The 22595-nt window shown below is 37.6% G+C and overlaps 1 protein-coding gene across 12 annotated transcripts in view; it reads left to right on the top strand.

Moving 5' to 3' along the window:
• The window catches only part of PLCH2 (phospholipase C eta 2), an 84119-nt gene that overhangs the window by 45879 nt on the left and 15645 nt on the right, over positions 1-22595 (top strand). For 10 of the 12 annotated variants that reach the window (XR_006931967.1, XM_040651278.2, XM_046903217.1 and 7 more), the window contains 17 exons: positions 4047-4193; positions 6398-6641; positions 7212-7341; positions 7871-8041; positions 10458-10551; positions 11043-11246; positions 12315-12435; positions 13579-13750; positions 14662-14769; positions 15361-15519; positions 17425-17517; positions 17822-17922; positions 18874-18971; positions 19742-19924; positions 20394-20501; positions 20682-20806; positions 22296-22380. Coding sequence is in view for 11 of the 12 variants with exons in the window: in XM_040651278.2 (XP_040507212.1) it covers positions 4047-4193; positions 6398-6641; positions 7212-7341; positions 7871-8041; positions 10458-10551; positions 11043-11246; positions 12315-12435; positions 13579-13750; positions 14662-14769; positions 15361-15519; positions 17425-17517; positions 17822-17922; positions 18874-18971; positions 19742-19924; positions 20394-20501; positions 20682-20806; positions 22296-22380 (2343 nt within the window). In the remaining variant the exon portion in view is untranslated. Of the gene's footprint in view, positions 1-4046; positions 4194-6397; positions 6642-6679; positions 6882-7210; positions 7342-7870; positions 8042-10457; positions 10552-11042; positions 11247-12314; positions 12436-13578; positions 13751-14661; positions 14770-15360; positions 15520-17424; positions 17518-17821; positions 17923-18873; positions 18972-19741; positions 19925-20393; positions 20502-20681; positions 20807-22295; positions 22381-22595 lie in introns of those variants that run through there. The other 2 variants (XM_040651284.1, XM_040651285.2) reach the window with 2 other exon arrangements.

Here is a 22595-nt window from a genome sequence, read left to right as displayed (position 1 = left end):
CTTGTGAGGTGTGTTCCCCATTTTGGAAGCGAAGATCTGATAATCTGTATCAGGGGAACTACCCAAAGACATCTGCTCCTTTTTTTTAAGAAATTCAAGGAAGTGTAGAGCAGAGCATGTAATTAAGCTTACATTTCTCAGGTCTGGCTGTGCTAGGTCTGGCTTCCTGTGAAAAGGGAATTAGGATCTTTAGAACAGTATTTCAGGAGTTCTTGCCTGTAGCTTCACACTTTTCATTTGTGTAGGTATAAATGTCTTAGCATTTTATTGAAGAGAGTGATTGCTTTAGAGGTATTTCACTAATTTACTCTTGAATGACGTTAGGATAATGGAAGGTTGTTGCTGAAGTATTTGAGTAAGTAGAAGAAAGCAGCAAGGGTGTACACAGGCATGTTGCTGTCCTTTACCCATAGCCCAGACTCAGTTTGGTTTTTATTTTTTAATAAATCTGCGGCTAAACTCTGAGGCCAGTCTACTATAAGGTCTCTGTACGTAGTCAGTGAAATAAACAACTTGTGCTTGAGAACCAGTCGTCTCTAGAATTATCTGCTGTAAAGCTTTTGCAAACTGTGAAAGGAGGAGTGGGAAGTACTTAATGAGTATGTTTTAAATGGGCAATTTGTGCTTAGTTCATCAAGCTAGAAGCACGTAGCGTTTCTTGTGCAGATCACAGATGGCAAGAGCAATTGTGTGTTGTACTTAGTGTAGATTAAGAGGTTGTGATAACATGAATGACAGTTTTCTGTATTTGGAGTTTATTGGATGCACTTCAAAGGGAATGAGATAGTAACTTAGGGCTTTTAAAAATTAATACTTACCTGCTTTTATCTCTGCCACTTTTCATGCACTCTGTTCCATGTTTCTGTGAACAGCATTTGTTCTGTACAGTGTAGCTGGCTGACTTGTTTCATAGCAAAGCATCTTCTGTGGGGTTGTCTCATTTTGCAACGACACTACCACACAGATTGTGAGATGAAAACATGCTACTAACTAAGGAAAAAAAAAGAAAAAAGTACTTTTTTTTTTAACCTTCTTATTTTTCTACAGCTGTAACGTGTCACCTAAATCCCTTGACTGGATAGGGCAGAACCATGGCTTTAGGATTAGTGTGTACAGGGGATTTAGGATTTCAAGCAAACATGTTGCTGTGTTTTCAGCGTATCTAGTTCTTCCTGCCTGAACAGAAATATTCCCATTAAAATATTCAGGAGAACCTTCTAAGAAAAGATGAAGATTTCTACAGTGATATTTTGAAGAGGAGTGTGAGAAGAAAAAGGGGTCGTTCCTTTTTTATCAGAAGTGGAAGGAGACTGAAGAGCTTAAGCACCTCGCCAGATCCACAGTGAAAGGCAAGGGTGACTTGGGGGGATGGATTGTGCTACTAACATTGCACTTATTTACTGCAACAGATATTGCTGTTTGTTGTTGAAGAGCAAGTAAAGCCATCAGCAAGAGCACTTGCAAATCTGTATGCCATCAAATGTACAAAAGAGGTCCTGCTACGTAGCCGTCACTATCAGAAGAAAAGCAGCATGGAGAAAGCCAGCAGCTGTGAGCTGGTGTATTGTCTTGTGTGCTCCACAGCTGGGAACGTAGCACCAGAAAAGAACGTTGTCAGAAGGTCCTTCTGTCCATAAAATGGAATAATCTACGTGCCATTTTGCCTCAGTTTCCGTCATTTGTCTATTTAAAAATGCTGAACTGAAACGTACTCGTCCTCCAAACCAGACACACAGATACATCATACAGAATGAAAAGGATTTTGCCACTCTTTCAGTAGTCTAAATCAGCACAAGAGGAGGCCTAAATTTACTGTTAAACTGCTCTTTCTGTAACAGCCTGAAGAATACCACTGGATTTTGAAGATCACCAATTATCTTGAAGTGTTTTTTTCCTAATAATATTTCTGTAATTTACATTGGAAGTTTGCAATTACAGAATCTTAATCTCTGCTAAGGCCTGCAGTGTTTGTGTTCCATTCGGAAGCTGCCCTTTGTCTCAGCCATGGAGGCTGCAGGAAGCCCTTTGCTTCAGAATAAGTTTTCAGTTGCTCGCCTGGCTGAAGAATTTTTCTGGGTTGGTGGCAGCATCGTAGCTTCTCCACGGTGGAAAATTGGCCGTTTTGGTAAGATGTGGGCTGCATGCCTGCCGCTCCATTGCTCAAGGCAGGGTCGTCTGGGCTTTCATTTAGTGACAGCTTTGTCTAGCAGTGGTGTGGTGAGACACAGCCCTAGTCCTGTGTTATTTTGTAGCTATTTTGATCTGTTGCCAGTGCACTTTTTGGTCTTCAAGAACCTTACAGTTATATTTGCATTATTAATCTCATTCCCCTCGAAATGCAAATGCAATGTTGTTCACTTTGCCATGTGCGAACTTGTGAAATTTGGTATGCTCCATACCCACAGAATGGTAGGTTTGCTCTCTGGTCTTGGTTGCCAGAATTTTGAATTTTTTATGCAATATTTGTCTGCTTTTCATTCTTCGAGATGAATATCTAGAACGGTCTTGGTGTCTTCTTCCAGGGTAGACCACGACTCTAGTAAGGCTATTTCAAATATTTAGGCATGCAGTGACAAAATTCTTAAGCTTCCATAATTGTTTGAGGAAGATCCCTTGTACTGGATATGTAGGGAAATATGTATGCGTTACATATTATTTATATGTAAGAAGATTTGATGTCTCTTGTCTGAACTGAAACTGATATTCCTGACAGGAGAAGATGGAGCTTGGGCTTGTCTATCAGAGAGGCAGCTATAGCTGTAATGTTGTTTCTGGAGTGTTATTATTAAGTGTAACAATCATTCTCTCTGTGGATTTGCAGTGCTGAACCTTTGATGGGTGTGGGAGTCTTCTGTTGGCACTTGGGAATGCTGCTTTGGTTCGGTAATATTTTAAGGGAACAGCTTGCTCTTACAGTGCGCCTGTACTGAAGGGTTTCTGTAGGCTCAGAAGCACGTTGCATGTTCTAGGGCCCTGAAGGCAGTACTATTTAGTACTGCCTTCAGTACTACTGAAATCTATTTGCCTTTCCATTCAGTATTTGGAAAAGCAGTTGTTTTGAAGCGTATGACCAGGATGTGTCCTGCCCAGATCAGGTAACAGTGCAGACCTTGGCAGTAGTGTGATGCTGCCCGTAGGATGTCTATAAACAGATGGGCTTGAGCCAGAGCTGTGTGACATCGCCCAGAACCATTCTTGACTTCAGTCATTGATCTTTAGACAGAGCTCCTCCATGTATAAAAATATTCAAATGACTCAATTCCTCCAACTTCCTTTCATCCTCATGTGCTAAAATACTCCCACTGCTCCACAAACATATACCAACCACTAAAACTCCAAACAGATAGTAGTGCTACTGAACCATAAATAATTAACAGAGATTAGAATATCTTTGTAACAAGAAGCGTGAAACGGGACTTGTTTTTCCTCTTGTCACAGTAAGCAGTAGTGATTATTATTTTATGTTTTTGTTATTTATTGTTACTTTGAAATTTTTAATAGTAACTATAAATGTTACTATAAACTATTAAAGGAAAAACAACCTCTTTGAGTCTTTGCTGCATCAGTCGACTGTCACTTACTAAGAATACTAGAATGGGAACTCGGCATGATAGGTTTCCATTTCCTGAAAATAAGTCTCCTGAGGTTGATGAAGTTGTGCTAGTTTTTGCTGGCAAGAATCCAGGCTTCCAGGTGAAATTTAATTCCATGCCCAGCACATACTTTGTGTATTGCAGGAGCTCATATTAAGCATTTGGAATGAGAATAGAGCAGTGTGTACCTTGTGCCAATTCTGAAAAATGAATGTGCCATACCTATTAATATGAGAGTGGAAACTATGACATTTACAGATAAGTTCAGATGCCAAGAGTTTTTCTGACTTTGTGATCATATGATGTGACCTCTTATACCAGACAGCACAGGAAATCATCTGATGAATTGTTAATTGAGCAACTGTATGTTGTTTGTATGATTTCTTCCTGTAAAGGTGACTTTTAAAGGGAACAAAGCCTGATGTACTGATATTACTTTATTTCATTCTTCAGTGGAAAGATGTATGAGCTCCATGCAAGCTGGTACCCAAATGATCAAACTCCGTGGTGGTTCCAAAGGGTTGGTCCGCTTCTATTACCTGGATGAGCACAAGTCATGCATTCGCTGGAGACCCTCCCGAAAGAATGAGAGAGCCAAAAGTGAGTGTCAACCACAGAGCCATTTATTGCTGTTCCTCCTAGGTAGGATCTCGCCCTCTTATGAATGAACCCAAACCAGCATATGAAAGATTTGATTCATTCACAGGTGATCAAGCAAAATGTTGTATGTGGATTTTAAAGAGTATTAGGTTATTTTATAATGACTAATAGTTTATGAAGATTGTTAACTATGCAGGTAACAGTAGTTAAGTATGTTGGAAGTCAGTTGCAGACAACCTGTGTGAATCAGGGGCCTTGCAATGTTGAGGTTTCATCCCTTTCTCCAGAGGATTTCTCTACAGGATTATTACCCTTCACCTTTCCACTCCCGTGGCCTGGGTAATTGCTTACTAAATGGCTGAAAAGTACTTTACACTGAGATGTTTTTGGTCATTTTTTTTTAACTGTCAGAAATGTATGTATAGGCATGCTGTAGGTGAGCATCAGTCAGTTTCAACATGCTATGTAGATGCTATGCTAGGAAAGGTTACTCCATTTTGCTCTTCTGAGCTCTTACAGTTTTATGCAGGAGAGAACAATTCTATTCATCATTTCTACTGTCAGACATAAAGGATATTCCCATGGATACTTGTTGCTGTAGCTGTAGACAAAATCAGGGATGCACAGGTATTGTAAGTGCTAGTACTGAGTCAGAGCTGCCTGCAGGCGGCTGTTACAGTAAGCCAGGGTAAGTTACCCTCCTACCAAGGCACATATGCAATATAAAAGGCCAGGAGTGCAAGCTGTATGTGCTGCTGGGCACAGCACAACCTCAGTGTAACTGTTACATGTAGCTCTGGCTCCTTAACGTACCACAGTCTTCTGACTAGATCATGCCACTGGTTTTGGAGATATGTACTTCAGATAAGCTGAAGTATAGGAAGAGAAACCAGGGCAAAGTTACTTACGTGAAATCGTAAAGAATCAGAGTGAGCATAGGCTTCAGTGTTCAAGGTCTTTGCCTCAAAGCAGACAAGGAAGGGGACTTGTTTCCTTCAGAGGAGCTTCCTAGCAACTTAACAGTCACTCGCCTTCAGCACAGTGCAACTTATTTAAATATCTAGTTTATGTTTTTGTCCTTAATAACTTTTCCCTTTTAAACTTTAGCTGTTTGTCTGTATATAATATACTGTCCAGCTGCACGGTAGCCATACCACAGCAAACAGATGTCTGTTTGTTGTAATCTCTGGAGAACAATGCAACAAAGCTAAACTAAAATTTGTTCTTTTTTTTCTCCTTACTATTATTATTAGAATTTATCTTCTGTCAGCTTGGGAACAGGAACATTACAAGGGAAATGAATTGTTCGTGTAATTATAAGGTGCACAGGCTGTGAATATTTAGCATCTGCACATCTCTACATTAAACTAAAAGCAGAAAAATTGGAATTTATTGAAAAGATGAATCTTTGTTCTGGCCAGCTGCAGACATTTTAGTTGTTTCACCTCTCTTTCAAAGAGGTAGAAATTTTGATTTAATAAAATTACATGGAATTGACTTTTCATCTGCTTTGTCCTTTTATCTGAAGAGGAAGGAATGTGAGTAGAAGATGAACACAACCTGTCTGGCCTCGGCCATGCATGGTCTTCTCTGCCCTTTGCATGAATTAGAACAGGGATGGTATTCACTGTACAATAGACTTCGAATGTGTCCCAGACCACAATTTTTCTAGGACTACTTTCCATGTCAGGATGAAGCCTTTGCACCAGTCTGCTGGATGCATCTATTTCATTATCTTGGTATTACTTTTCCCTAATTCTACTCTTGTTCGCAATGGGTAAGATTTGTATAACTGTGATTCAGCTTTTTTATTTCAGTATAGAATCCTCAAACCAGTCACAATCTTAGAGAGACTATTCTGCTCTTCCTAAGAATCTTAAGGGAACATACAAAGGAGTGGAAGCTAGAAGTATTATCCTGTTCTATTAATATGCAGATTGTTTCACGTCTCTGTGTCTCATACTCCAGTAAATTCTGCAGTTTAGGTTAATTTTGTTATAGCTGCATTTTCTTTTTGATTGAATTGGAAGATCATTTATTATGTTCTTGGACAAGCAGCAGTGTGATTCATCAGTGTAATTAAAAGAGAGAACTTGCATCAAGACAAACAAAAAGGGATTCCTTTTCAGGGCAGTCTTGCTGTATGCCAGCCTGCGTGAATATTTTCCTACACAGTTACTAATGAGCTGCTTTTGTTTTTCTAGTTTCCATCGACTCTATTCAAGAGGTTTGTGAGGGGAAGCAATCGGAGATCTTTCAGCGCTATGCTGATGGAAGTTTTGATCCTAACTGCTGCTTCAGCATCTACTATGGAGATCATATGGAATCCCTTGACCTGGTGTCTCCCAGTGGAGATGAAGCACGTACTTGGATCACAGGGCTAAAATATCTGATGGCAGGGATCAGTGATGAAGACAGCCTCTCAAAACGCCAAAGAACCAGAGACCAATATCCTTCCTAAACTGATTGAAAGAGCATTTTTCTGTGGTTGAGAGCACTCAACAGCAAGAGAATTCCTTTAAGTATTTGTTTTACTAAAAGCAAGCACTAGGCTCAAAATTTCAAAGTGATTCCCATTGCATTCCCTGTTTCCAGAGACAGAGAGAGAAGTCCTTGAAGAAAATTGGTCTGGGCAAGAAAGTGGACTGAAAAAGGTGACTGGGCGAGAATGGACTGAAAAACATACAGGTATATTCCTTCATCTGTTACTCCCTATGTAAAGCTGTCTCTTTCATTTGGTTATACAGGAGAAAATGTGATGCATCGTTTCTATTTGCTTAGAATTCAAAGTTCTGCTGTGCTGTATGTGGGTAAACAGCTGATGTTGAATACTGAGCTTAGCAAATCTAGGAACTTCTTTATGAAATAACACAAGTAGTTATGTTGTATACTACCTTGAACTTTCCTTTATTCCTCACCCCATATGTACAGTTTTCCCTAATGCGAAAGCATTCGTATATACCTTTTGTTCAGTAATGTCTGTTGGTATTCCATAATGTTCCTTAACTCCTGTTCAATGTGGTTGAAGCAGACATTTGATGAAGCAGATAAAAATGGTGATGGCTGTCTGAGTATTACTGAAGTGCTCCAACTAATGCACAAACTGAATGTCAACCTACCCCGACAAAAAGTCAAGCAAATGTTTAAGGTAAGAAATGAAAATGAAATCTGTCTAAAAGAACAATGGTTCGGCAACTGGTTTGTTTTCTCTCCATTGGGAGATACTGCATTGTGTATTTGGTAAATTGAAGAATGCTCTGGAAATAAGTAATAGATAAGTTGTTATTTACAGAAAAAATGATTACACCAGGTACTGTCTCAGTACTATGTAAAGACACATTGCAAGCATTGCTTTTTTGCTATACCTGTTGATCTGAAATTCAGTGTCCTCCTCTGTTCTTGTGCAATAAGAAGGACCTTCAGAAGTTGTTTCTTGGCTCATGCACTAATACATACATATAGAAGGTTCAAAGGGGAAAGCATTGTATGACAAATATTAATCTAATTGATCAGACTGTTCTAGCAGGCCCTACAGTGAATAGCCATGTCAGGCAGCATCAGCATGTGTTTAATTTCAGTGACAAGTTATTCTCATTCAGGGGTTTGTTTGTTTAAAATTTGTTCAGGCTCTTGCAAGGCAGTTTGATATTTCATTGCCTTATTGCTTTGTAATGCAGGAGGCTGATACAGACGATAACCAGGGCACGCTAGGCTTTGATGAGTTCTGCACCTTCTACAAGATGATGTCAACACGGCGTGATTTGTACTTGCTAATGCTCACCTACAGCAACCACAAGGACTTCCTGGATACAGATGACCTGAGACGCTTTCTGGAGAATGAACAAAAGGTAGGTTTAAACCAGGAAAACAGTTCCATTCTCATGCCATTCTGTTTGCCACTGGGGATACACTGTCTTTTTTAAAGGGTCAGAAAGGTAGTCATGCATGTGAAAAGTGAGCAGCTGCTTTTGTTCTAGCAGCTTCACTCTGGAGAGTGTGGATGTTAAAAATAAACAGTTAGATGCTTCTTGATTTTTCATCTGGTAGGCCGGCAAGACTATTTCTTGAATCTTTTTAGCTCACAACCTCTTCTTTGAGTAGGCTCTTTCATTGTGCCCCTAACTATAGTATCTATGGTTGCTTTTTTTTTTTCATGTGTTCTTTGGGAGAATGCCATCAGTGCATTTTTCCCGTGCTCAGTATCTGAGTGCAAAGATGCTGCCTCTGGCTCTGCTTTTGTCTTAGTGCAGAGTTCATGATGAGACATTATACTACTTTGTCACACTTTCCCAGTTTGCAAAGTAGATTATGTTTCTAAAGAGCTACTGAGAGGATTATTCATGTCTGGGGAAGTGTTTGAGGATATGTAGTAGTGCATATTAGGTTGTCTTTTAATACTTCAACATTGCGTTGCTGGGAGTAGGTCTTAGACTCCTCCCATTGCACCGATCTAAAGCAGGCTAAGTTTTCTTGTCTGATGAACCAGATAGTGTGTATATTCCCTGTATATTAATATGGGTTTGATGTTGGCCACTAAATAGTGATGCTATCTAATTTTACTTATGAATTTAAGACATTTTACAGTTCTTCAGAAACATTAGTTTATAGCTTTATAAGCTTTTCATTTCAATAATTGAAGTGAACCCATACATTATGCTTATAGTTGTTTATGCAACTCAGCAAATACCACCAAACTGTGCTAAGTTGCAGGTTGCAGTGTCTTACTGTACTTAACAAAGGAACTCTGATGGAGCTTTATCTGTACGATGAGGACATTCATCCAATGGAAGAGGTTCCCAAAGAGGTTGTACAGCCTCTATTCATGGAAGTTTAGAGGACCAGAATAAACAAAGCCCTGAGTTAACTAGCGTAACCTTGTAGTTGTTCCTGCTCTGAGCAGGATTTTTTGGCTGGATGACCTCCTGAGCTCCCTGAATGTTCCTATGTTCATTTATCTGGAGACTTCTGGTAGTTTCTGAAATGAGAAAAAAAATAATTGGATGGCGAGGTGTAGTCAGTGCAGGAACAGATGCATTGACTTGTCTTTGCTTTTTTTTTCCCCTCTCCTGATCTCTTTTGAAACTGCATGCCTGTGAGTCATAAAGCTCCATCAGAGTTTCAAAAGCTGTCTAAGAAATGAATGAATGATAAAGCCACCTCTCTCTGGCAGTTACCATTTAGATAATTGGGGTGTGTTTCCATTTCATTGGTCAATTGATCCTCCAGATGGTGAGAGGAAAATGAACACTAGCCAAAGGACACAAATCAGCTCAGCTAATCACTGACATGGACAACACATGCCTCTAGGGTTTCACTCCCTTGTCTAGTTCTGCCCTTTCTTACACAATATGTGCAAGGAAAACAAGTGTTCATTCTGTGTGCTTGAAGCTGTACCAGAAAAACCTTCTGTTGTTTCAGAGCTTTTTCTTAACCCAGCAAACCTACAGTATATGGGCAAATAATGTCTTAGTTTTTATTTGTTTATTTGTTTTCCTTCCTCTTACTTTGATTTTATATACTAGGTTTTAAATTACCCCCCCAAAAAGGCATTGATTTTGTTGCAGACATGCTGGTGGTTTTATTTCCCTCTGAGAAAATATTCCATGTTGCCAAAACCATAATCAACTTAGCTGCTTTATTGGCAGCCCCTCTGGTGTCCAGGGCTGTATTTTCAAGTGGCATGTATAACATTTGTTGGAAAGGCTTTGCTGCACCATTCAGGAAAAGTATGTTAAGTAATAGAAAGGATAATGTTTAGAGGATAAATTAACAGTAAATAGCAGGAATATTAGATTGTAATGTTTCTCTTGCTTGTCTTCCTGTCCACTGCATAAAAGAAAATAAGAAAATGGTTCATCTTTAAAGTAAAAACACTTCTGGTAATGACCAAAAAAAAAAATCATAGTGCAAGTTAATCCTTTAATTCTACAAAAGAAGAGGTGTCCCATTGATTTGTGACAAAGCTTGTTCAATTTGGATGCTCTGTGTACGTACCAACACTAACTGCATTTGACCTACAAACTAGAACTCTGTCTTCATTGGATGTGATCAGGCAGCTGCCAATAGGGCAGAAACTTCTCACAAAGCAGTTTAGTTCTTATCTGACCTGACATTGATTGACAGGAGTGAGAATCTCACTGTGTAACTGGAAATCCTTAGTGCCACTCTGGATGATCTGACCAATTGTTCTGCAGCATACAGAGAAAAAAAGCCAGGAGAAGCTGTGGATTGTTAGTTAACACTTCATTTTTGTTACTTTTACAGATGACAAATGTGACCAGAGAACACTGCCTGGAAATCATCAACAAGTTTGAACCATGCCTGGAAAACAAGAAGGCGGGAGCTCTGGGGATTGATGGTAAGCTGGCTGGCATAGCTGCTGTGGGAGAGGGTGAACAGTGTTTAAATGCTTATAAGAAATCACATTTGTTTGCATGCTTATAAAGTCATAGAATTGTATTAGGTAGTGTAGAGAATACTTTTAAGTAGTTTGGCGTTAGATTGCTGCTTTTTGTGGGAGGGGAGGTATCTGTTACTTACTGAGGTGAAGTTAGTAGTCTTTGGAAGATCTTAGAGACTTTTATGCACTATACCACTTACAAAATATTCTGAATTATAAATTCACAATGTCAAGTTTTGGTTAAATACAGACATGTTTTCCAGGAAAGTCAGAGCAAAGAACTGTCTTGTGCCAGGTAGGATACAGTGGAGTTATTTACTTCTTTATTTTACTTGATATGTTCATGAATAGGTTGGTGCGTGTAGGCATGTATTTTTAGGCTGGTTTTAGGAAGACTACAGCAACAAAAAGAATAAAACCGTCTTATTTATAGTATTGTTTGTTTATAGGTTTCACCAATTACATGCGGAGTCCATCAGGGGACATTTTCAACCCAGAACACTACCAAGTGAATCAGGACATGAGTTACCCTTTGAGTCACTATTTCATTACCTCTTCACATAATACCTACCTCATGGGAGATCAGCTGATGTCTCAGTCTAGGGTGGACATGTATGCATGGGTGCTACAATCCGGCTGTCGTTGTGTAGAAGGTAAAGAACATAAAGGAATCATCAATAAGCTCCATACTTTTGCTTCTCCTCTGTAAATAAAGGCTTAGGACTTCAGCAGAAGATGTAGTAATTGCTTGGATTAAAAAGCCTTATGAAATGATGCCTTCCTGTTATTAAAAACAGTAAATTATGTTGCTATGCAGTGGATAAATTTTCTTGAATATAGGAATAAGGCAAACAATGGAAGAAGTGTCCTTGGTATTAAGGAAAAAATTGGTGAAAACCATTTTTAGAAGGAATGCTAACATTGGCTAGGATGTTTGGGGGAGCATACTTTCTGGCCAAATGTATGTCAACCAGACAGGCAAACGGCAGAATTCTTGCTAAACAGAAGGAGAAAGCTGATATTTCTGACTAGGGAAGTGTGGTTTTATCATGCAAAATATTGATAGTTCTGTAACGACCAGGAAGCTTTTTTTGAAATTTGTTCTGATGTTTGTAATGCTTTTCTGAGACTGCCTGTTCTGTAATCGTCTGTAATATCGTGACCATGAACAGGCTTTCACATTTTTTCAGAAGGCTAATATTATAGTTTGCTCAGGTCAGATTGTGGACATGCCAGTGTGTGCTTCAGAGGAGTAAAGCATTTCATAAAAACATGATTGTAAACAAGTGTGAGCTTAGGCAAAATCCAAGGAAGAATAGAGATGCTTAGAGCTTGGCTCTGCTTGTGATGTGAGAAGCTTGGCTAAGATTCTCTTGCATTCCTTTTCAGGTTCAGCAGTAGTATAATGAAAATAATGCTATGCTATGTCGTCTCTCCTCCTTTCATAATATTCCTCAGCACAGATCTTTTTTTGCTTGGGGCTTTCTCAAACAATGGGAACAAATGCCTACACGCAGTAAAATGTTAAGGTCAGGAAGTTTCTTTAAAAGAGAAACATTCTGCCCAGTGAAAAGAAAGATAGAAATGAAGTGTGGGATGCTGAGTTGCTGGACGTGTATCTGACTGGACTGCTGAGGGGAATTTAGGAGTCTCAAAGTCTTCCACAGATAGTGACCCCAAATGTAAGTTGTCTAATGGGTATCATTGTTTCTCTTCTGCAGTTGACTGCTGGGATGGGCCGGATGGTGAACCAATTGTCCACCATGGATACACTTTGACTTCCAAAATTCTCTTCAAAGATGTGATTGAAACTATCAACAAATATGCCTTTATCAAGAATGAGTATGTGTACAATCTGCTAACTTCTGAGACATAAGGCTATAATCTGGAGGCATCCTGTTTGTGTTTTTTTTTTTTTTTTTTATGAAAAGGTCTGATGCTCAGTCAGAGTTGGGTACTGAATGATGATGTATTTTAGACTTGCAGGTGTTTCCTTTCCCAGGATAGGGCTGGAGGCGTACTAGTTGGTAGAGTGCTGGTTTGTCTAAGGAACAAGCTTAAGGCAAAGCTGGAATTTTAACTATAGTTACTACTTGGGAAATTTTTGTCCTGCGGGCATTCTTTTCTCCTCATGAGGAGCTAATCCAGGCCAGATGTCAAGATAGTTCTCTTTTTATTCATAATTAGTTCTTAATTAATGAATCCCTTATAATTCATATTTAAACTGCATTGTGTAAAGTACATAATCTCTAAACTAAGCCATCAGCAGTGTGTTTTTATTTGACGCTAATCAGAGTGAAGCTGACGTTTCACAAATCTTATCTCAATGCCATTCAAACCAGATATTGTTATTTATTGGCTGTAGCCTAAAGAATCAACAATCAACAATAAAACTAAATCTAAAAGTAATAATTACTTCTTAGTGGATGAGTCCCTATCTGTACATTATATGCCACTACTGTTTTGCTACTGGAAAAGTTTTTGTGAAGAACTGATGCAGCAGGTTTCTGCATTGGTTGTTGGAAGTGGGAACATGAAGGCGAAGCCCCCTTGGGAATCTTTTCAGTTCTTGGAATCTTTATTTACTTGACTTGTGACAGTAGGAAAGGTCTGAAGCACAGGTTAGAGGTGGGGAGTTGAAAGCACTGGTTGATTAAGTTTTTCCTATGATTGGCTTCCTTGAATCTCTCTAGTAGGAAGTGAAGGTTAGGACTGGGGAGTATAGGAAGGTGAAAAGTGTGTTCTGGAAAAAAAAAAAGCATCAAATCAGATTGAAGAAGCTTAATTATTCTGTGGTGGTCTAAAATTGACTATTCAGTTTGGAGTGAGTACTGGGATATCAATCAGGATATCTACCCTGTAGATTTCATTGGTGGTGATTCTCCTTATAGGAATAGCTCAGACAGACAGTAATAACCCTTACTATAACCCTTATGCCATAGAAGCTAAATTTGCAGTTGGTCATACTTCCTTATGTCTTGCCAGGTACCCTGTTATCTTGTCAATTGAGAACCACTGCAGTGTAGTTCAGCAGAAGAAGATGGCCCAATATCTTACAGAAATTCTGGGTGACAAATTGGATCTGTCTTCTGTGCACAATGATGACTCTACCAGGCTCCCTTCACCAGCAAGTCTTAAAGGGAAGATTCTGGTTAAGGTAAAAACGTGGTTGGTTTGTTTCATCTCTCCTTTTTTGTGATGATTACAATCTCTGTCTGGTTATCACTTGTGTGCTAATTTAAATCACATCATGATAAACAATCTTTAATAAAGACTTAATGCAGTGATAAAGGGCCTTCCAGGGCTGTTTGCCAGTATTATCGAGATAAGCCAACTTAAGTAACAATTTTTTGAAATATGTGTAGCTACAGAAAAAGTTTTACTTTTTGTACAGTGCCTGTGCACCTAGCTGGCTGTCCAAGATGGCAGGCTCCCGATGCACAACTCTTAGAAAGCAGCTATTTTTGAGAGACTGAATTAGTGATGTTTTTCTGGACCCTGAGCTGAATATGCAAGAATACAGATAGGATTTTGTCTTTGACAGATATGGTTCGAGTTGAATGGGAAATTACTAGCTGCTCCTGTTCAATGAGTTTAAATTATAACCACACATCATCTTCTTCATTCCTCCTTTCTGACAGTTTTTCTACTTTGTCCTATTTAGAATAATATTATCATTTCACCTATTATCCAGTCAGCTCACAGTTTTTTAGCTCATGTTAACAAAATAGTAAAGCACTGAGATGGAGAAAATCTGGCTGCTACAGTTGAATTGGATAATGAAAAGGTTTAGAAAAAGAGGATCTATCTTCTATTAGTTCACCTTGATCAAAGAAGTAGATAAGATTTGTTCTTCACCGAATATCTTATTTTCCTTGCCCTTCAACGAACACAAACAAGTCGAGCATTTTAATGTTTGCTTGGAATGTTAAGATTTTCACCTCTATAGTGTTTTTTTTTTTTTAATTTCCCATCAGTAATGATTTTTCGTTTAATTTTATTTTGTTTTAAATATGTCACAGCAAGAGCTGTATGCTAACCTGCCTGTGTAATCATTTTATCTTCTAGGGGAAGAAGCTTCCAGCCAACATTAGTGATGATGCAGAGGAAGGTGAAGTTTCTGATGAGGACAGTGCTGATGAGATTGATGATGACTGTAAAATAATGAATGGAGATGTAAGTTAAGTGATCATTTAAATGTAAATATATTTTACATTTTCCCATTCCAGACAGAGGAAACTTTGTGTGAGTTCTCTCAAATGTGCATGTGGTGTAATTTTGGGGATTCATCACAGGTTTTTAAGGTTTTAATCCTTTGTGCGGACAGTTTTGGCAGAAGTGCATATTAGACAGCACCAGTTCTAGTTGTAATCTTTCAAATTTGGGATTTTATTCCTTTTAATATTTAACCAGTAATATCTCATTATTTATTGCATCATGGTGTTCTTTCCATCATAAGCAAAAGAAAAGAAAGGGAGAAAAATCTACTTCTGTGTTTTCCTGTTTTCTAGTTCTTTTGTCTGTATTCTCAGACATGTCAGAGTGTTTTCAATACCCTCAGAAACCCAAAACAGGTGATTTTACAAAACTACTGAAATCAAGATCACAGTAGTACTTAAGAACCTTATTTTGTAGGTTTCCCAGATAATTTTTAGATCAAAGTAGGTTTGATTCTTGCAAATAACATTTTATTTTCTGCTAATCCTAGCTGGAATTACTAAGATTGTTTTGTCTGGATCTTGTTTAATGATTATGTTTTGTTTGTAGGCATCTACTAATAGGAAAAGAGTGGAGAATATAGCAAAGAAAAAACTTGACTCACTCATAAAAGAATCCAAAATTCGGGACTGTGAAGATCCAAACAATTTTACAGTTACCACTCTGCCATCATCTGGAAAGGCTGGTCAGAAATCAGACAGTAAGAAGGTGAACATGTACTATAGTTCACTCACCCCCTAGATTTAACTGCACTTTTGTCTGTCTCTATAGCTGCTTAGTACTGCTGTTTCATAAAACTGCTTGTTCTTTAAAAGAGTGCCTAAGGTTGGACTTTTAAATCTGTTTTGACAGTCTGAAGAAAGGTGGCTTAGTTTACCAGTGAGATCTGCTGCTGTCACAGTACTAATGAAACTGAAACATGCTAAACTCTGCCCTTAAAAGAAAATTGTGTGATTTACAAGATGAATAGAAAATTTTGTTGGCTGGTTTTGGCTGAAATCATAGGTCTTGATGTAGTGTTATACTGTTAGGAATTTAGTTAGGTTTATTAGTGCTATTTAACTTTCCCATCATTGTAAAATAAGATTTTGCCCCCGCATACTCATATGGCAGAATAGAAAATGTTTTCCCTTCTTCTGTAGTACTTGATATTTGTTATTATCTGTATTTTGTTAGTACCTCATATTTCTTACAGAAAAGCTACAATATGAGGATGATTTTTTTTCTCACATTTTTGTCCATTCAGTAGAAGCCTCTTCTTATTTTGATGATAATGATATTTTAATTTTGGCTGTTTTCATTATTCATGCTTGGTGCAAAGAGATGGTCTGTTGTTGCAGATGAATAATGAAATATGGCAGTCCTTCAAAATATAAATTGAAATGCTAAATACCTCTTTGTCCAACATCCAAAGACTCTCCAATGGCTTTGGAGGAAGAGGTGTTTAGCATTTCAGTTTGTTGTGGTTTATTACCTTACTGAATAAATAATATATTATAGACTTCAGATTTCATAGTTGAATTCATTCAGTTAATGATGATGCCAGGTGAACATCACTGTCAGATTTGTGAAGCTTTTTTCTCACTCAGCAATTGGAGCATGAAATGTACACACGAAATGACTTTTCAATGGAAAAAAATTGTTTCCCATTATATAAAAAAAGTGCATGTGAAAGCTGAGCATTTTTCCCTCTGCTCTCTCTTTTCTGTGCACTTACTTTTGTATTTTAATCTTATACTAATGGTTCTTTACAAAAATGTAAGTAGCCAACAGTTCAGGAACATGAGATGTTGTCAATTTTGGGATTATAATAAGCCGCAGAAAGCTGAGGAATTGTTGCATGCAAATGAAAAACATTGGAGATCTGCCAGTATGCAGGTGAACTAACTGGGAATCAACGCTAGATGAAAGCTAAAATTCAGCTTCCCAAAACCTTCTATTTCATGAGTTTTGGATGTACTTTTAAAATACATGATTTATGTGATGTATCAGACAGTACTTTTGGAAAATGTGCTGTAAGGCCAAGACTTTAGGAATCCTTCTGAGTAAGTGCTAGCCAGAATTGTCTGTGTTATATCAGTGTGGGGAAACAGCGAAACTGTGAGGTCATATTAAAGATCAGTGGCACCAATGAATGATATACATTTTTAGGAACTGCATGAAATTTGATTCTTTCTTATCATGGCCTACACATGTAAAACCATGCAACTTAGGCTACATTTCATGGCAGAAATAGGTCCTGTTGAGCTGTGTTTTTCATATATTAAGTTAGAAAACAGTTTGTCAACAGTGAGTATACACTGGTAGGATGCCCTCAGACCTTATGTGGATAAAAATAATATTTCCTGATGCATGGAGTTTGGTATTTTTGTGATCTCTGTCTGCTCTGAAAGTTCCTGTGGATAAAAGTGATGTCAGTTATTGCTAGGATAAAAGATCTTGCATTCAGCTTGTATTAAAAAAACAAGCAAACAAACAAGAAAACCTTGCTTTGGTCTGGTCATGTTTTGTTGACATTTTAAGGTGGGTTGCATCCCAAGCTATTTTTGATCATGTTTATGTATGCTGTCTGTAGTACTCTAATAGGTCTGCTTTTCTGTTTGATTATTTTAGAATAAACTTGAGGATGATGCAGAATCTGGGGAAGACTTCAGTACCAATAAAAGGCATAGCCGAACATTAATGGGCAGCTTTTCTAAACGCAAGGTAAGCCACCCTAGAAAGTTCTACTGTGAATGTTGCATTCTTTGATAGATTCTTTCTTTGTAGGCAACAGTAGGAGGGGAATATCAGGTTTTTACTATCTGGCTTGCCGTCAGTCTGTTTGCTGAATAAATAGGACAGATAACGGGTTATAATTGTGCATAACATCTAGTTTCAGTTTACACTGGAGGTCTAACATGAGTTTAGTTTTCTTCTTGATTGGTCCACAAACTTTGTAGAAAAAAGTGAATCTCTTCTGAATATTGATATCTATTGTATATAACAGTTTAATTTTGTTGTGGCACAGAAAAAAGGAAGCAAATTGAAAAAATCAACCAGTCTGGAAGAAGGTGAAGATGATGCTGATTCTCAAGGAAATGTAGCCAGAGGCTCTGTACATTACACCAGGTTTGTAACAAGTGATTTGGCAGTTCTGTTTCTAGAAAAGATTCCCACCTGAATGTACCTGCTAAATAGCCATGCTTGAGCTCTAGAAGCCTGTTTGTTGAATGATATCCTCAGTTATGTGAGAAGAATTTCATATGAGGGTAGATCCAGTGTCAGCCACAACATTATCAGGATGATCTCTTGGTGCCATTTAGACTAATTAGCAATGTACAGTGGATCTAATGTGTCTTTTGAGCTCTTACCTTGTCATCCAGCTGACATGTAGACTGTTTGACTGGCAGCCCAGTGAACCCATTAAAGTTGATTTGCAAAGTAAATCTGCTTGCCAGCTGCTTTTTGTTGTTTGTTTCTTTGTTTTTGCCACATAAAATTGCATAAAGGTTCATGTGATGTTTTGAATTTTCTTTTGAAACTACCTTTCCAAAAACCCTGAGATCAGAGGTTCTCTGTGGAATGGCTCTGTAAGATTCAAACTATAAAGATAGGAGATCAGATCAAGCAGTTCGCTAGGATACTTTGGAACTTTCTTCAGGAGATTAGTAGATATTCTGTTAGTGATAACCTGAAGCAAGTGAGGAGGATCAGAGCATTACAGTTTTGCTATTTCTTTGGGATTTTAAAAGTGTTTCTGCTGGAACTTGACTTGAGAAGAAAATGTATGTGTGAATAGATGGATATTCTACCCTTTGGTCAAAGTAATTTAGAGTCCTCCCCATCAAGTTTTCGTATGTGAATATTTATGTCTGTGTAAGAACAGAACTTGTTCTGTTTATACATCAGTGCAGTTGCTTCCACAACTTCTGTGTTTTGACAGTGAGTCTCTGGTATACAAATTGAATACCTCCTTGGGGAAGAAAACCTTCTTATTTCTTTACTCTGATTTATTTTTAAATATGAAAAGGAAAGTTTATCTCTTATTTCATGGAAAATTAATATGTTTTATTATTCCAGGATAAACCGACAGAAGAAAACAATGAAGTTGTCCCGGGCACTCTCAGACCTGGTGAAATATACAAAGTCTGTCGGCATCCATGATGTTGAAACTGAAAGTAGGTTGATCTGGAAGTGTGCTGAAAGCAATTGATGTGCAAATAAATTGAAAGATTTATGTTCTTCTATTCTAATTAAAAGTTGTTTATCTGTTTCTACTGTAAATTGAGAGAAGTTTATCAGAAGAGCTGCGTGCAGTAAAGCTGTGCTGTTCCAAAGTGGCTGACCACTTGCTATTCAGAAGCTACAAAATGACTCTAGAGTTATGTGGCAGCTTCTGTAAAAGAGGTAAAGCTATTCCAGGTAGCAGTGACACATGTAATTTTTGGTAGCTTTTATAAATGTTGCTACAGACCATTTACATCACTGGATATAACAGAGGGCATATTTTCTGGGGAAGAATGGTCTGAAGAGCATTTCAAATCAAGAGTTTCTCCAAAGCTTAGATTTTACTTCAAAGCTGGTGAACCACCCCCGTTAAATTCCTAGAATATTTCAGTAAACTTTCTACATTTTCAGCATCTGATTTTCACAAGAGTCAAAATTTAGTTAAAAATGTCAGAGAGAATTGCTTGCCAGAAATTATACTTTCTTTCAGCAAAGTGAAAAAATCTTAGAGAACTTTTGTAATGTAATTTTTCTTAATGAGGATTCAGGCCACTCATTACATTCTGCTGTAATATAAGAAAATAATTGTTCCCTCAAAGTAGAATGTACTCAAATTATGATAGATTGTTATAAGTAATTAATGCTATCTTTTTTTGAATGTTTTATTTAGATAATAAATAAATAAGGAGATTAGGCCTCTAATCACTTCTGTTCTTTGCAGTCTCTTCCAGCTGGCAGGTTTCATCTTTCAGTGAAACAAAAGCCCACCAGATACTGCAGCAAAAGCCAGCACAGTATCTACGTTTCAACCAACATCAGTTATCCCGCATCTACCCATCTTCTTACCGTGTAGACTCTAGCAACTACAATCCTCAGCCATTCTGGAATGCTGGCTGCCAACTTGGTGAGCAGAAAGAGAGTTTATTTTTGTCTTATTTTGGGAGGCATGTTTCAATGGGAGCTTCAGAATCATTTCTTAAAATACTTGAATTCTTTGCTTATTCAACACTACCAACATGTGAGTCCTTCCTGTTATGTTCTGTGCTGCTTCCTAGGTAGAATACCTGAATCATATGTCTTCAATGAATGCAATTGTCTGAATAATGGAGATAAAGTAATATCCTTCTCAAATGCAAGACAACTTCAGAGATTCATTTGCAGAGCTTCTCTCCCTGATGCTGATGTATGCTATATCATAGAACTCTCTTTCAGAAAATACATTTAAGATTTTGCATCCAAGAAATCAAACATGAAAATATACTTAGATGTTCTTCCTTTAACCTGGTTCTACAAACAAGAATGTTGATAACATAATTTGTTAATAATATCACCATTTTTATTTGTTTGTTTGTTTTGTTTTGTTTTTTAAACAGTGGCTTTAAACTACCAGTCAGAGGGGAGAATGCTACAACTGAACCGGGCCAAATTTAGTGCCAATGGGAATTGTGGCTATGTCCTCAAACCAAACTGCATGTGTCAAGGTAAGAAAAATTATTAGAATAAGTGGGTGACTTACCACATGAGAACAGTGAGTGTAGATCCTTACTGTAGTTTGTTGAAAAATTTGTTTCTGATGCCAGAAGCACATAAGCCATAAGGTGTATATACAACTAAAGTCACATCTAACATTTTTTACGTTCTGTGACTTCTCATTCATTCAGGCATCTTTAATCCAAATTCTGAAGATCCACTGCCTGGTCAGTTGAAGAAACAGCTGGTTCTAAGAATTATCAGTGGTCAACAGCTCCCAAAACCACGGGATTCCATGCTGGGAGACAGAGGAGAGGTATTGAGCTATTAGTGATTGTTCTTATATGTTGGTTAAGGTTTATTTCCAAATGAGCTGAGCTAAGAATGAAGATTTAATTTCCTGCAGTTATCTGCTGAGAGACGTAGAACATGAATAAAGTAGGCAGATCATTATCATCCTAAATCTTTAGGTCATTTTCAAGTCTTCAAAGTATCACAGGAATAGCTGGATTTTTTTTCTTCAGTTGTCAAAACAGTGCCACCAGGACAAGCAAAAACAAGGCCAATAAGCTCACGATTATGGGATTCTACTCACAGCAGTACTATAAGTGCTCTCAAATACCCTTGCAAACAGAGCTGTCGCTCTCAAAAAAAAACAAAAAAAAAAAACCAAACCAACCAAACAAACAAAAAACCCCACCAAACTGCTGAGCTTGCCAAGCAAGGGAAATTTACTTTAGAGTCCTTCCTTCTGCTTACATAAATCTACTCCCAGTCCTCCATTTTAGCACAGTGTTATTATGTTTTCTTTCTGTTCTTTTTGCCTTCTCTTGTGTGACTTTTTAAGTTGTTATTTATTTTGCTGTGTAATGCCATGTTTGTTGTATAATGCCACAGACAACTATACTTAAGGAAAGACCTAGACTAAAATATGTCAAATTTGAAACCTCTTGACATATTTTTGAAGAGTTTTTGTTGATTTCTTGTGTTTTTGGTGTTGCAGTATCATTTACATGACTTATTAGTCATTAACAAATGCTAGGGTGAGGCATTTTTGTCAGAATTAAAATCCCCTGGTAGCCTCTTGCCTTTTAGAGATAGAATTGAACCTCTCAAATGAGTTCTTACGTGGTTGGTTTTTATGTGGATACTGCAGTCAGCTTCTAAATATTCTTTCTTCACAGAGCTGTTTAGGTGACTACATCAGACCAGGTAAACTTCCCTGAAGAGTAAACACAGTGGACTATAGCCATATATATACATATTACATATATAGCCATACTAATGGTTTGGTGAACCTTTATATGTTTTCAATCATTTATTTATATTTGTTTCTTTATTGTTATTAATATCATATGTACAACAGTATGAAGTTTTTCCTAATTCAGATTGATCTCATATTTCAGAAGAGGAAGAATAATGTCTTGAATTTTCATTTTAACCTGAGAAGCAGGGGAATTTTTCTCATGCAGAACATAATCCTGGAAGAAAACTATCTGAGCCCTTCAATTGAGTTCCCTGCAGCTGCAATCATGTTTTAATTGATGACTCTGGAAGAGCCTCCAAAACATTCAGACTTACTCCCTCATGTCAAGAATCACAAATCCATACACTGTGATTATCCTGAATTATTTAGGTGATTGGACCTAAATCTCATTAGCATAATAATCCTGTATAAAAAGTCTTAGTACCATTAATAATTAAGACAATAATGTACAGTGCCCACACTGTAAAGTTTAGCCACGTGCTTGAATTTTGCCTCTATCATTTTTTCTTTTCAAGATTTGTTATTTTATGTTTTTCAGATCATAGATCCATTTGTTGAAGTAGAAGTTATAGGCCTACCTGTCGATTGCTTCAAAGAACAAACTAGAGTAGTTGATGATAATGGTAAGATCGTGGGACTTTTTAGGCTTTCTTGTGGCTGAAACATCCTCTTTCAGGCAAGGCTTCTTCATCAAGACACAAACAAGTGAAACTTGTTGCCGATAATAGAGAAAAAGCCTGAAAAATTGATATAGTTATTAATGTTAATTGGACTTGGACCTTGAATTGTTCAAGTGAGTTGGTATGATGTTGTGAAGGTCTTGGTGTGAAACTAGCCA

Source organism: Gallus gallus, chromosome 21, assembly GCF_016699485.2.
Source record: "Gallus gallus isolate bGalGal1 chromosome 21, bGalGal1.mat.broiler.GRCg7b, whole genome shotgun sequence".
Classification (NCBI taxonomy): domain Eukaryota; kingdom Metazoa; phylum Chordata; class Aves; order Galliformes; family Phasianidae; genus Gallus; species Gallus gallus.
This window is presented reverse-complemented; position numbering and strand designations above follow the sequence as displayed.